We start from the raw sequence: 12470 nt of genomic DNA, 5'->3' as shown, positions 1-12470 counted from the left end.
TTACTTTATTTTTTTAAAGAAATAAAATATAATAGATAAGGCTCCACTCCCCCTCGTATCCTCTGTAATTCCACTTCTCTCTACAAGGAACCATTATTCAAAAGTTGTTCTGTTTTCTTCCTGTCCATGGTGTTGTGTTTTTACCACATGTGGATGCTCCACAAATAATGTACTTTATTGTTTTACTAAAAGTCACATAAAATTATGCAAATCATTCTGTAATCTTTGTTTTTCATTAAATGATAAAATTCTAGGCCACCATCCATGTTGATATATTTAGATATCATATATATGTAGATTAAGTTTGTTTATTGAAACTGCTTTGTGGGATTTTGTTTTATGATAACACAATGTATCAGTTCACTTCTATCGATACTTATTCAATTTATAGATAGATTATAGAGATATAGATATAGGTTTTGATATATTGACATGTGTCTCTATGTATCTTTTTGTGGACATTTTGATTTTAAAATGTTCACTTATTATTTAATGTATATCATATTTATTCATACTTATAATCCTGTTGTCAAAGAAATTTTATTAAGTCAGAGAGAACTAGTTTTATACTTAACATTCAGTTTTAGTATTCCATATTTATAAAGATATGCAGTAAATGCTGTCTTATTATCACATATCTTTTCCGTTTTTACTCTCCCATCTTTTTATTCTGTTATTCTGTCTGTATCCTTGATATTTTTTTTGTTCTTTGTTCTTTTTTTTTTTGCTTGGTTTCCTTTTCATAATTGAAAAGCATGAACCAACAAAGAAGAAAAATAATACAGAAGCACTTAGTGAATTTATATAAAAGTAAACTTTGTTGCAAAACATACAGATGCAGCTATAACCTAAATTTGGTCATATATTTCGGAATGTTATTTGTGTTACTCCAGCCTCCAGAAGTTCCAGAAGAACAGGAGGAACATATAGAATTTAAAGAGCTTGCTCCTGAAGATGTGTTTACCTACAAACCACCCTGCTCTAAACCATGGGTTTCTTTGGGCAGTGAAAAAGAGATCGAGGAAGAATCGGTTAAGGAATCTACAAAGCAGGTCAGAGGCTTGAACTGTTACCTCCAGTCATCACCTCCCTGTAGCCGAATAACATTTATTCCTGAAGGATATGTGAGGCTTCCATGTTTGCTATAGTCACGTGGTTTTTCTTTGGATAGAAGAATGGTCTTTGTCTTAGGTGTGCATTATGGGTTGAATTATCTCTACCCCGCAAAAGATATGAGGTCCCAACCCCTAAAACCTCAGAATATTACCTATTGGAAAATGGGAGGGTGCTTTTCCAATAGCTGGGGTTCTTATAAAAAGAGGGCCATATGAAGACACAGAGACACAGGGAGAAAGAACAACATATGAAGAAGGAAGCAGAGATTGGAGTGCTGTTATCTACAAGGCAAGGGACACCAAGGATTGTGTCACCACTAGAAGCTAGAGAAAGACAAGCAACAGATTCTCCCTCAGAGACCACATTAAAAAACCAACCTCCGACACCTTGATCTTGGACTTCTAGCCTCCATACTGTGAGTGAATAAATCTCTGTTGTTTTAGCCACCCAGTCTGTGGTACTTGGTTATAGCAGCCCTATAACAGAGAGGCATTGCCAGAGCAGCCCCTGAGAAGAGGATTTGGATGTGAGTAGTGTGAAAGTGTCCCATGAGAAAACAGGCAAAGCAGTGGGAGAGGGACCTGGGAAAAACCTTGCAGGGGTGCAATCTCAGGCAAAATTTCTGCGGAGGGAAGACTTCAGTCAGAACCCCTAGGGGAACTCTGGGTGGTAAATTACACCTCAGAGTTGTCCCAAAGAGAAGCAAGAGAGATGAGCTTCCCAACTGTCTCCTGCCAGTCCATGATGGGTTGAGATGTAAATAGCCAGTCACTTCTTGCTCTTTGTACCTACGGTAAAAATGGTCTCTATAGCCCTGGAGCAGTGCTTCACAGACCAGCAGCAGGGGGTGGCCAGAAGAACAAAAAGCACAAGGGGCTCGAGGGCGCACAGAAATTACACACAAAGTTCACGTGGGCAGAGCACCCTCGTGGGCTGCCACACGTCCATTTTTCTCCAGGTAATTGATTGTGTTACCTTTACTGCTCACCTGTGTTGTAGATTACATATATGATTTCTCGAAAACGACATGAATTTGGTGCACCAATTAAGTTTAGTGACCAGAATGCTTCCAGTGTGAAAGATGGGTATATTGAATGTACAGCCTACTCAGATAGAAATTTTGTTATTAAGCAATTTGAGAAAGATGTTGGCATGCAAGCAATCCCCCAAGTCATGGACACAAGTACTCAGACAAAATGGTAAGTAAGCAGTGGGTTTATGTATTTTCAAAGGCAATTACAGTAAAATCTAGCAATGTCCAGGATTATTTTGAGAGATCTTTTTAATAGAAATGGATTGACAATGGTGACATAGATCTCTATAGAGTCAATTCAGGAAGTCAATTGCTTTCAACTATGCCTTTTCAAATCTTAATAGGAAAATGTGATACAAGTATATAAGACTGTAAGACTATATGGTGGGAAAATGATGGATGTTGGTAATAATTACAGTATTGTTTTCACCTGGAGTATTACAATTGCTGCCTTCCTGCTCCATTCTACCTAAATCATTTTACACACCAAATCAGATTGTGTCACTTCACTGCCTAAATCTCCTCTTTGCCCCATTGCCATCACATCCAGAGCCCTTGGGACAGCATTATAAAGTTCTTCTTCCCTGTCAAGGCACTGTAGGGCTCGCCAGCCTCTTCCCCCTCCCCCACCCCACTCCCAAACAAGTCCTCTGTGTTCCGGCCCTGTTCTGCTTCCGTCTCCCAGAACACTCGCTCTTCTGCAGCTTCCTGCCTTTGCCAATGTTGCTCTGCCTAAAATGCCCTTCACTGCCTTGTCCAACTTGTCCCTCTTTACCCTTTAAGTTCAGTGCCCTCTCCTCTGTGATTTCCTGGAAACACCAGGTAGAGTTGATCGCTACCTTCTCTGGGGCCCCACTAGACCTTAAAGGTATCTTTATCACAGCACTGAGGACTCATATTGTGCTCATCTGCTTACCTGTCTGTTGGCCTAGATCCAGAGCACCTGGAGGCTACAAACAACACCACATCACATGTCAAGCTCTTACTTAAATATATTCAGTGAGTTAATTGATGTGAAATGGATTGTCAAGGGAGTACTTTGAGCTGAGCTTTGAATGTTGTATAAATTTGGAGGTATATTTAGCTAAGCTATATATTTTACAATAAAAAACATTTTATTTTGAAATAACTTTAGATTTATAGAAGAAAAACCACAAATGTTACATATAATTTGGAGAAATGGAGAAAGGGAGAGCAGCCCCAATTTTTTTCAATTCAAGAGAACGGGAAGAACAGAGTTTGCATGGGACCGCGAGGAGCCCAGCCTGGGTACAACGAAGTGGGTAGCAGAGGTGGACAGAGAAGTGGTTTGTCTGTGCAGACAGTAGGGAACTTTGCCAAATTCTGAAGCTAAAGAGAGCGGCAAGGTGGTAAGGTATTAAAATCAGATGAGCCAGGCAGTATGTATTGGAAAGCAGAGGGGAAACAGGCCTGGAGTGGAAGCAATTGGCCAAGTAGGAGCCTGCTGTCATTAAACAGGGAAAAATGTGACCAGTGTCTAAAGTAAGGTGGTGGCAGTAAACTGAGAGGAAACAATGGAAAGGAGACATGTAAGGAAAAAATGCTGTGACTCCCACCATTTAAACAAATAAACAAACAAATAAAACCCAACTTTCTTGAACCTTCCAGCTATCATCTCATTTCTCTGTTTTTCTTTGCAACAAAACTCCTCACAGCAGTTGTCCACACTCTCTACTTCCACTTCCTCATCTACCACTCTGTCTGGAGCCCATTCTAAACAGTCTTCAGGTCGCCAAAGACCTCCAATGGTCCGATTGCCAATCCAATTGTAATACCTCTTCTTTCTCTGCTTCTCAGCAGTATTTAACATGGTTTACTATTTCTCCCCTTTATGACACATTTCCACTTGGCTTATGGACAGCACTTACTGTATACTTCCTAACTCACTGGCAGCTCCGTGTCAGTCTCTTCACTGGATCCTTCTCTTTCCAACTTCTAAATATTTGAGGATCCCCCAGGCTAACTCCTTTAGGTGTTTCTTCTGACTACACTTAGTCCCTGGGTGAACTTATCCAGTCCTTTGTTGTTACCCATTCTCTGCTTGTTCCCAAATCTATGCCTTCAACCTCAGTCGCTCCCCTGAACTCCACATGCTTATGTTCATCTGCCTTATTGGATGTCTAATAAGGGTCTCAAATTTAGCATGCCCCCCAAAATTTAAAAAAAAAACACCTCTACCTCCAAATCTGAAACTCACTGAATGTTCCTCATTTCAGTAAATGACAATGATATTCTTGTAATTACTCAGACCCAAAACCTTGGATTTTGTTGGGTCTACCCTCAAAATATATTCATTGCCATCATTTTGCACCAATCCATCCTCATCTTCTTTCTGGATTATTGTAATGCCTGCGAACTGAACTTCCTCTACCCATCCCTGCCCTCCTGCATTCTGCTCTCCATAGAAGAGCCAGATTAAGTTGGATCCCACTTGCCCTTCTGCCCTCATTTCCCATAATTCCCCTGGCTCACCCCTCCCAGCCACACTGGCTTCTCTGTTCCTTAAATTCAGCAACCATACTCATACCTGGTGTGTTTATGCTCACAGTTCCTCTACGTAGGCTGCTGTTCTCCCATCCTTAGGGTTCATTTCCTCCTTCATTCAGATCTCTTCTTGAAAGAGGAATTCCTCAGTATTCCTTTATAAAAGCAACAGCCCCTATTTCTATTTGTCCCCTTACTGTATTTTTTTCTTCATGGCGTTATTATCACTTGTCTCTCTTTTCTCACCTTCTTCCCACCTACCACTTAGAATTTAAGCTCATGAGACTGGAACTTGGTCTATTTTGTTCATGTCTATATCCCCAACTTCTAGCACAGTTCTTGGCACAGATTTATTAAATGAGGGGAATAAAGGAATGTTAAAGGAAAGAAGAAACAGAGAAATCAAGTTAAGGATGAATATCAGAATAGATGACTGGCTTGAGTTCAATGTTAAGAGAAGAGCCACGAGCCCTGGCTGGTGCGGCTGAGTGGACTGAGCGCTGGTCTTCAAACCAAGGATCACCAGTTCAATTCCCAGTCAGGGCACATGCCTGGGTTGCAGGCCAGGTCCCTAGCTGGGGGCGTGTAAGAGGCAACCAATGGTTACATCTCTCATGCATTGATGATTCTCTCCCTCCCTTTCTCTCTCCCTTCCCCTCTTTCTAAAAATAAATAATAAATTAAAAAATATTTTTAAAAAGAGTAATATATACTTATAAAAAAGAAGGAAAGAAGAGAAGAGCCCTGAAATATCAGCAGGAGAGACTGTGGCCAGGAGAATCAGGTTCAGCATGTGGAGTGTAGTAAAAAACTAGCTTTTCAGACCTACATTATGTGATGCGTGTAGTACAGAGTTAAAGTCGAGGCACACATACATAGAATCCAGGGGTTGGGATAAGAAATGGGTCAGAAACCAAGAAGGCAGATGAACATACAGGCCAGAGCCAAACAGTTGAAGAGAAAGACAAGGATTGATACTTGGAGTCTAAGCAGAGTATTAGAGCGTCAGAGATTCATTAACACCAAGAAGTGAGGGTGAGACTAGAAGGAGAGAGATGGTGCATTAGTACCAACAAATCTTAGATTTTGAAAGAAATTTCTTGGTCAAGCCAACTAGAATCTTCTTTTCTGTTCCTGCCAGGGTACAGAAAAGTGACAAGAATGAGTCAGCCAGGGCAGACTCAGGAGGCAGGCTCAGAAAGGGACAGGGAACTTTCAACAACAGGGGCCTTGACAGGATCTCTATGGATGCTGACTGATGGCAATGGACAGTTGTTTCTATACGGCTGGAATGGACGGATGAGAAACAAGGGCAGGTTCTCACCTACAAAGTGAAAAAAACAAATCAAAAGAACTCAAATGGTTCAAATCTAGGTGACAGAGAATGCTGGTACCACTGACTAAGATTAGGAAATTAGCTTGTTTGAGGAGAAAGTGGGATATATGATTGTGATGAGAGAAGTAAAAAGAAATCAAAGATGAAGTTTGAAGAATAATGACAATGAAAGCAATGTTTACAGCACTCTTACCACATAACGGGCATGCCTGTAAGCATTTTGCATACATCGGCTCAATTAATCTTCACAACTGCCCTTTGAGGTAGGCACTATCCCCATTTTACAAACATAGAAACTGAAGCAGAGAGGTTAAAAATGAAAACTCAATATTTGGAACAATTTAAATTTGAATCAATAATGAATAGATTTGCTGAATAACAACAACACAAATCACATTAAAAAAATAAGAGTGCCCCTTAGCCATGTTGCTACTTTGATGAAGCCGCCAGGTGTCATATAATCCTGTGAGACAGAATTTAAAGGTGAAGTTATGATTTGAAGCCAAGTCTCTTCAGTTCTAGTACCAACATTCTTTCTTTGCATCACTCTGCCTCTGCTGTGGATGCGGATCTAGGCGGGAAAAAAGGATGAATTACTGTATTCAATATAAGTAAAACTCTTTTTAGCCCTCTGTTTGACTACTCTCATTCAATATATTTACCTCTCACAGAGACATTTTACTGGCATTTGCTTTAAAAGCACGGATTAAATACAACCTAATAGTTTATTAAGCACTTAAAATGTGCTAGCAGTGTTTTAAAAGCTTTGTATGTATTAACACATTCAATTCTCACAATAACCCTACCTATGAACAAGGTACTTGAAGAATTCTATTTAGAGATGAGAAAAGAGGTGCAGAGAGGTTCAATAATTAGCTCAGGGTCACATAACTAGTAAATGGTAGCATCAGGCTTCCAAGCCAGGCAGCCAGTCAGAGTGCACACTCTTAAGGACTGTCATATGGCCTCTCTGTAGCCCCGCACTCTACGATCAAGGAGCTTCCCCAGTCTGGCAGGTGAGGCTGACAAAGCCCAGAGGTACAATACTACATGCTATGTTCAAGGGTGAAGGTAAGCTCTGCAAGCAGTCGGCCTGATTGGAGTAAGTTTTTCTCCAGAGACTGTACTTCCATTGCTGCCCAAATGTAAATTGTCCTTAGTTTCGTACATTTAGAGCAGAATTTCCTAACCTCAACACTACTGACATTTTGGGCTGCATAGTTATCTGTTGGGGGAGGGGAGGGGCCTCGTGTGTTTCAGGGTGGTTAACGGCATTCCTGAGCTCCCGTCACCAGGTGTCTGTGGCACCTCCTACTTGTGACTACCAAAAATGTGTTCAGACATTGCCAAATGTTCTCAGGGTGTGAGGGCAGAACAGGATTGCACTGGTTTAGAAACACTGATTTAATGAAATGAAGAGAAATAAAATGATAAAGAAATGTGACAACTTGTTAAAAATTGATGAATGGGAGTAAAGGGTATATGGGAATTCCTTATACCCTTCTTATAACTTTCCTATAAGTTTAGGATGATATTTAAATAATTTTTTAAAATAAGAGCTTATTGATTATGTTTGAGAGAAATATGCATATAGTTTGAATGGCAGTCAATATCAATTGTCTACAATAAAGAAAAAATTCAATGTATAAATTTTAAATATAAAATAAATCCTAATACTGTCACAGAAATAAATCTTTGACCTGTCATGATTATATTTGCTTTTCTTTGATCTAATATTTATTATTTAATTTTCTTTCAATATATTAGGGCATATCCCAAAACCGCTACTACGCAATATTATCCAAGAGAATTTTTAGAAGAGGAAAAAGAAATACTAAAACAATCAAAGCCATTAGCTGATTTTCTTAACAACATGAGCATAAGGTAAAAACTGTGTTTTAAATTTTGAAAATAAAACACAAAATGTGTATTTTTAGTTAATAATCATAGTCTTTGAAAACAGTCCCATACATGGTATCTACACAATCATGAAGCCAGTTACCAGACGTGCAATCGCAAATGACACTGTACGCAGATCCTCGGTCTTTCTTTCGCCTTAATTGCTAAGCAGCATCTTGAACCTCGAAAGCGAGGGCCACACCAAACAGGGTAAAAATGGAAGAAGTATACAGTTGAGCATGTGAGGATGTTTTCCTAACAGCAAATTAACATTTATTTACCATGATCTCTTTTAAGTTTTCTTCTCCACTCTGCACTCCCCTTCTTAGCGTCATTGAATTGTGTAGGATTACAAAGATGAAGAGGCCATGGATGACAATGACCATTGTTACAATGATGTCAGGAACTTACAAAAATATCTTTGTAAATAAGAACCTGAATTCAACTCAGAGGTACTTCTTGGATGGCATCGTCCTTATCTCTAATTCCTGTGTTGCCACCACCCTTACTGATGCTGAAAGAGAGGTGTCTTCAAAATGCCTCTGCAGTGGCACTAGGACCCTGGGCAGAGCCTGGTGGCTTCTAGACCAGAGAGAGAGCGTGACAAGTTCTCATCAAGTTGATACCAGAGTTCAGAGAAGTAGAACCAATGATGGACAGGTTTGCCAGTTGCACCCAATAGGCTGGTTTCCATTTCTTTCCGTAATTAAATATTTGGTGGTCAAGTTCAGAGATGGTCCAAGTTAAGCTTTTTTACTTAAAAAAAACATCATTAGTTCTTTCAACTGTATTAAATGTCATGAAAATTATCCATGCCTAGGGAGAATCTAGTTCAGAAACTCATCAATGATGCAGAGTGTGCATTAATTATTTGCCACTCATAGGAAGCATGCTATAGTTCTATTTTATGTGGGCAAAAAGAAAGAAACAAGAAAACCAAAGGTTTCTTTTTCCCTTTATGAAAATAAAGCATCTAAATTTTTCCTACTAAGAACATTAAAAATGAGAAGTGTATAACCTATTTCAAGGAAATAATTGGCCTGTAGTCATTTCTCAATTACCCACATTGTGCATTATCTTTAGTCTGGAGTTTTATTCTTCCCTTTCAATTGCTGTGTTTGTGAAGAGAGGAGCATAATGCCTTCCCCGAGATGTGGGAGGAAGAAGCCGGAACTATAAGAAGAGAGAGGAAATGGGCACAAGAATTAAAATAGCACTGGCCAGGAATAAATAAGAAACCCATGTTTATACACTGCCATTCTTCCCACTATAGCACTGCTTACGGCTTTTTTTTTTTTAATTTAAATTAATATAAGCCTAGATTTGTTCTGGAAAAGAGCTCTTTCATAAAAGAGTTTTGTTTTTTTTTCATAGAGTTTTATCCAAAGTGAACCTAAGGGAAGCCTGGCTTGCAAAAGAAGAAAATTATGTTAGAGGAGAGAAACTTCCAGGGGATTCTCAAAGCAACTAAGAAACTTATTTGGAGATTTAAAAAAAAAAGATACCCAGGGACTTGAGCTCAGATAACAGTTTTGCCAGCCTGCAATTCCTGACCCTCGGGAACCAGGCGGCAGAGTGCAGGGGAATCAAGAAACAGGAAACCAGAGAAACACACCGTGGTTGTGTCTGCCCTGCAGAGGACTTCCCCATTCAGCTGGAAGGGAAGAACAGGAAACCAGAGCGAAGGCCCTCTCTCTCATTTCTCCCTCCGAATTCCATTCTTATTCTGGCTGAAACAGAGAGAAACACAATTTTGAAAATATTTACAAACGCTTCTACTTGAAACTGGTTTAAACCCTGAAGCTCCAGGGTGCCAACCTACCCTACCCACGGTTACTCAAATTTTAATGTGCATACACACCCCCTGCGCATCTGGTTAAAAAGCAGGCTCTGCCTCAGTCGTCTGGGATGACGCCTGTGACTCGCATTTCTGACAGCTCCTGGCAGTACTGACTCTGCTGGTCCTAGGAAATGCTCTCATTGGAAAGATGAAGGGCAAGAAGAACTTAACCCAGAGTATTCAATTAAGCAGCAAATGGTAGTGTTAATGTTTAGTGACAGAGGGCATTAAATGGTGTGGTGCCTTTGCTTAATTTTGAAGCATATCTATTATGATATTTGATGTTTATGTCTGGTTGTCTAAATAAGTTTTTTCTTATTTTAGAAAATTCCTAATTCATAGGCACTCTTTCAGCTTACCACACCTATTACAATAGCAGGCTACTTGGACTTTAAATCATTAGGGTAAAACCGTGGGTGGAATTCTTGTGCAGCAGCTCCTAAAGGCCTTGGGAGTGAGTGCAGCTTTCAAACCTATGCAAATGAGGGGACAAGAAACAGTACAGTAACTTAGTGTAGCTTGTAGGACAGGAGCCTGTCAAGCCAGGGACCTTAGACTATTAGGAGATGAGCGTAGCACTGAGATTGTTTCTTAAAGAAGCAAGCGTAGTATTTTTAGCCAGATACTTCTCCATTTTAGGGACTATCTCATGCATTGCTGGAGGTTTAGTAATGGAATTAAACACATGAGATCCTCCCAGGCATTGACAAGTAAAACCACTATCACTACACACACACACACACACACACACACACACACACACCCCTAAACTGCAAATTCCCCCTTAAGAATCTCTAATTTGTTGTTTTGAATTATACACACACACATAACTCTAATTATATGTTAATATAATATTTAGTACACATGATTGCTTATTACTGAATATAGAGCTAAGAAAATTGCTTTTTTTGTCCGTATGGAATTTTCAGGAGGCGAATAAGACCAGTTCAAAGTGGAGGCTTACTGGGGGATACACTGTGGAAAATAAAGAATAAGAAGGAGGATCCGGTAGGGAGCACTTCAGATGGTCTCAGCCAGCCCAGCAGGGAGCTGCAGAGGGAAACGCCTGCAGGAGGTGCCCAGCTGGAGGCAGAGGCACAGGGCTCTGCTGACCTCACAGCTGCCATGCTCATTGGCCTGGGAACCCACTGAGGCAGTGAAGGTGCTAGACGCTGTCCACTAACCACGTCCTGGAAGCTGAACAGCAAGTTCTTAGAAGTCCTGAGTAGCACACTGCCTGAATGCTTTTCTCTTACGTCCTTATTTCACATGAGGTTAACCCTTAGTTACCAAATGTAATTGAGAATATTTTTTTTGGTACAAATGAGGCAGGAAGAGCTAGTGAAAGCATATCATTGAGTAATAAAATCCAATGTCTTCATTGCTTTTATTTTCTGTTTTTACAAAATAGTGTTGAAATAGCCCTGCAACAAAATGAAATCACAAACACATTTATTGATGACTGGAAATGCCTGGCAGAAGAAGAAGGCACCTTTGGGGACAAGACTGATACCCACCTGAAGGAGTACCAGTCTTTTACCGACCTTCATAACCTAACGGAGAAAATGGTCACCTGTGTTTCGTGGCATCCACAGATCTACGGTGAGATGGAAAAGACTTCAGTTCCATTTGGGATGACATTGTAATGGTCTGTTGCTTTTATGTGTAAAATTGAAAATCAGCTCAATTTCAGCAAGACAACTCCCATTTGCTGAGTGCCAGGCACCTGCTAAGTTCTTTCTTTCTGTACCTTCTCTCAGTTGTGTGTCTTCCAAGCAACTCTGGGGTACCCACTGTGACCTCTACTTTACAAGGATAGGACAGACCTCAACTCAGGGAAGTGGTTGGCTCAGGTCCCCAGCTGGTGCAGTGCCCAGTCTGGATTTGACTCAAGCCTCCAGGGCACAGAAGGCTAACTTTATTCTCCCGACACTTGCCTCGCTGGTCACTGGACCAGACAGAAGCTTCACCTGCTTTAGAGCTCTCAGCAGCCAAGGGAGGCAGGAATGTGTGAAGGTGGGACTTCAGAGCGAGGGGGAAGTCCTTGCCCTCCTCTTTCTTCCTCCTCTCCTCTCCCACATTGGCCCTTTCCTCACATGCACACACACAGATTTTTTATACTAAATATTCAAAGTCTGCTGTTTATTTTATACTATCAGTATATCTCAATTTGGAGTGGACACATTTCAGCTGCTAAATAAGCCATGTGTGGCTGCTGGCAACCACATTAAACAGCGGAGCTCTAAAAAGCTCCTGGTCTCCTGTAGAATATTTTCACTCGAGTTTCACCTAAAGGGAAATGAACAGTGATCACGCAGAAGCGCAAACCCTACAAGCTCTTCGCCACACACAGCCGCTGCAGACCTCCATTTTCATTGTGTTTCAATCAGGGCTAATAGCCGTGTCAGTGGCCGTTCGACTCTCCTTCGAAGACAGAGTTCACTTTTCTGGCAAATTATTGCTGCAGCCATCACTGATTCTTTTTTGGAGCTTCTCCGACCCCATACATCCTCAGGTAATAAGGGGGCGTTGTCCCCATAGTCTAAAAATTTCAAATATCACTTCCACATGTCTCTTTTAGCAGTTTCAATCAGTGCCACAAAATGATTTACAGCTCTCAATGTTGTAAAGTTTACAGTGTAAACCCTTATAAAATCAGGCTTTCTTCAATTCGGAATTTGTAGTCAATTTGAGCAAAACAAAACTTTACACTTCATTTACTGAAAAGGTTTGTTAAACAG

At 40.5% G+C, this 12470-nt stretch overlaps 1 protein-coding gene across 1 annotated transcript in view; it reads left to right on the top strand.

Moving 5' to 3' along the window:
- The window catches only part of DNAI3 (dynein axonemal intermediate chain 3), a 65248-nt gene that overhangs the window by 12428 nt on the left and 40350 nt on the right, over nucleotides 1–12470 (top strand). Inside the window, exons 5-9 of the mRNA XM_045835544.1 lie at nucleotides 894–1052; nucleotides 2116–2315; nucleotides 7758–7874; nucleotides 11141–11331; nucleotides 12120–12244. Of these exons, the coding sequence (XP_045691500.1) occupies nucleotides 894–1052; nucleotides 2116–2315; nucleotides 7758–7874; nucleotides 11141–11331; nucleotides 12120–12244 (792 nt within the window). The remainder of the gene's footprint in view (nucleotides 1–893; nucleotides 1053–2115; nucleotides 2316–7757; nucleotides 7875–11140; nucleotides 11332–12119; nucleotides 12245–12470) is intronic.

This window comes from Phyllostomus hastatus, unplaced genomic scaffold (assembly GCF_019186645.2).
Source record: "Phyllostomus hastatus isolate PE091 unplaced genomic scaffold, TTU_PhHast_1.1 phas_contig_209, whole genome shotgun sequence".
Classification (NCBI taxonomy): domain Eukaryota; kingdom Metazoa; phylum Chordata; class Mammalia; order Chiroptera; family Phyllostomidae; genus Phyllostomus; species Phyllostomus hastatus.
Note: the sequence above shows the minus strand (reverse complement) of the source record. Positions and strands in the feature narration are given on the sequence as shown.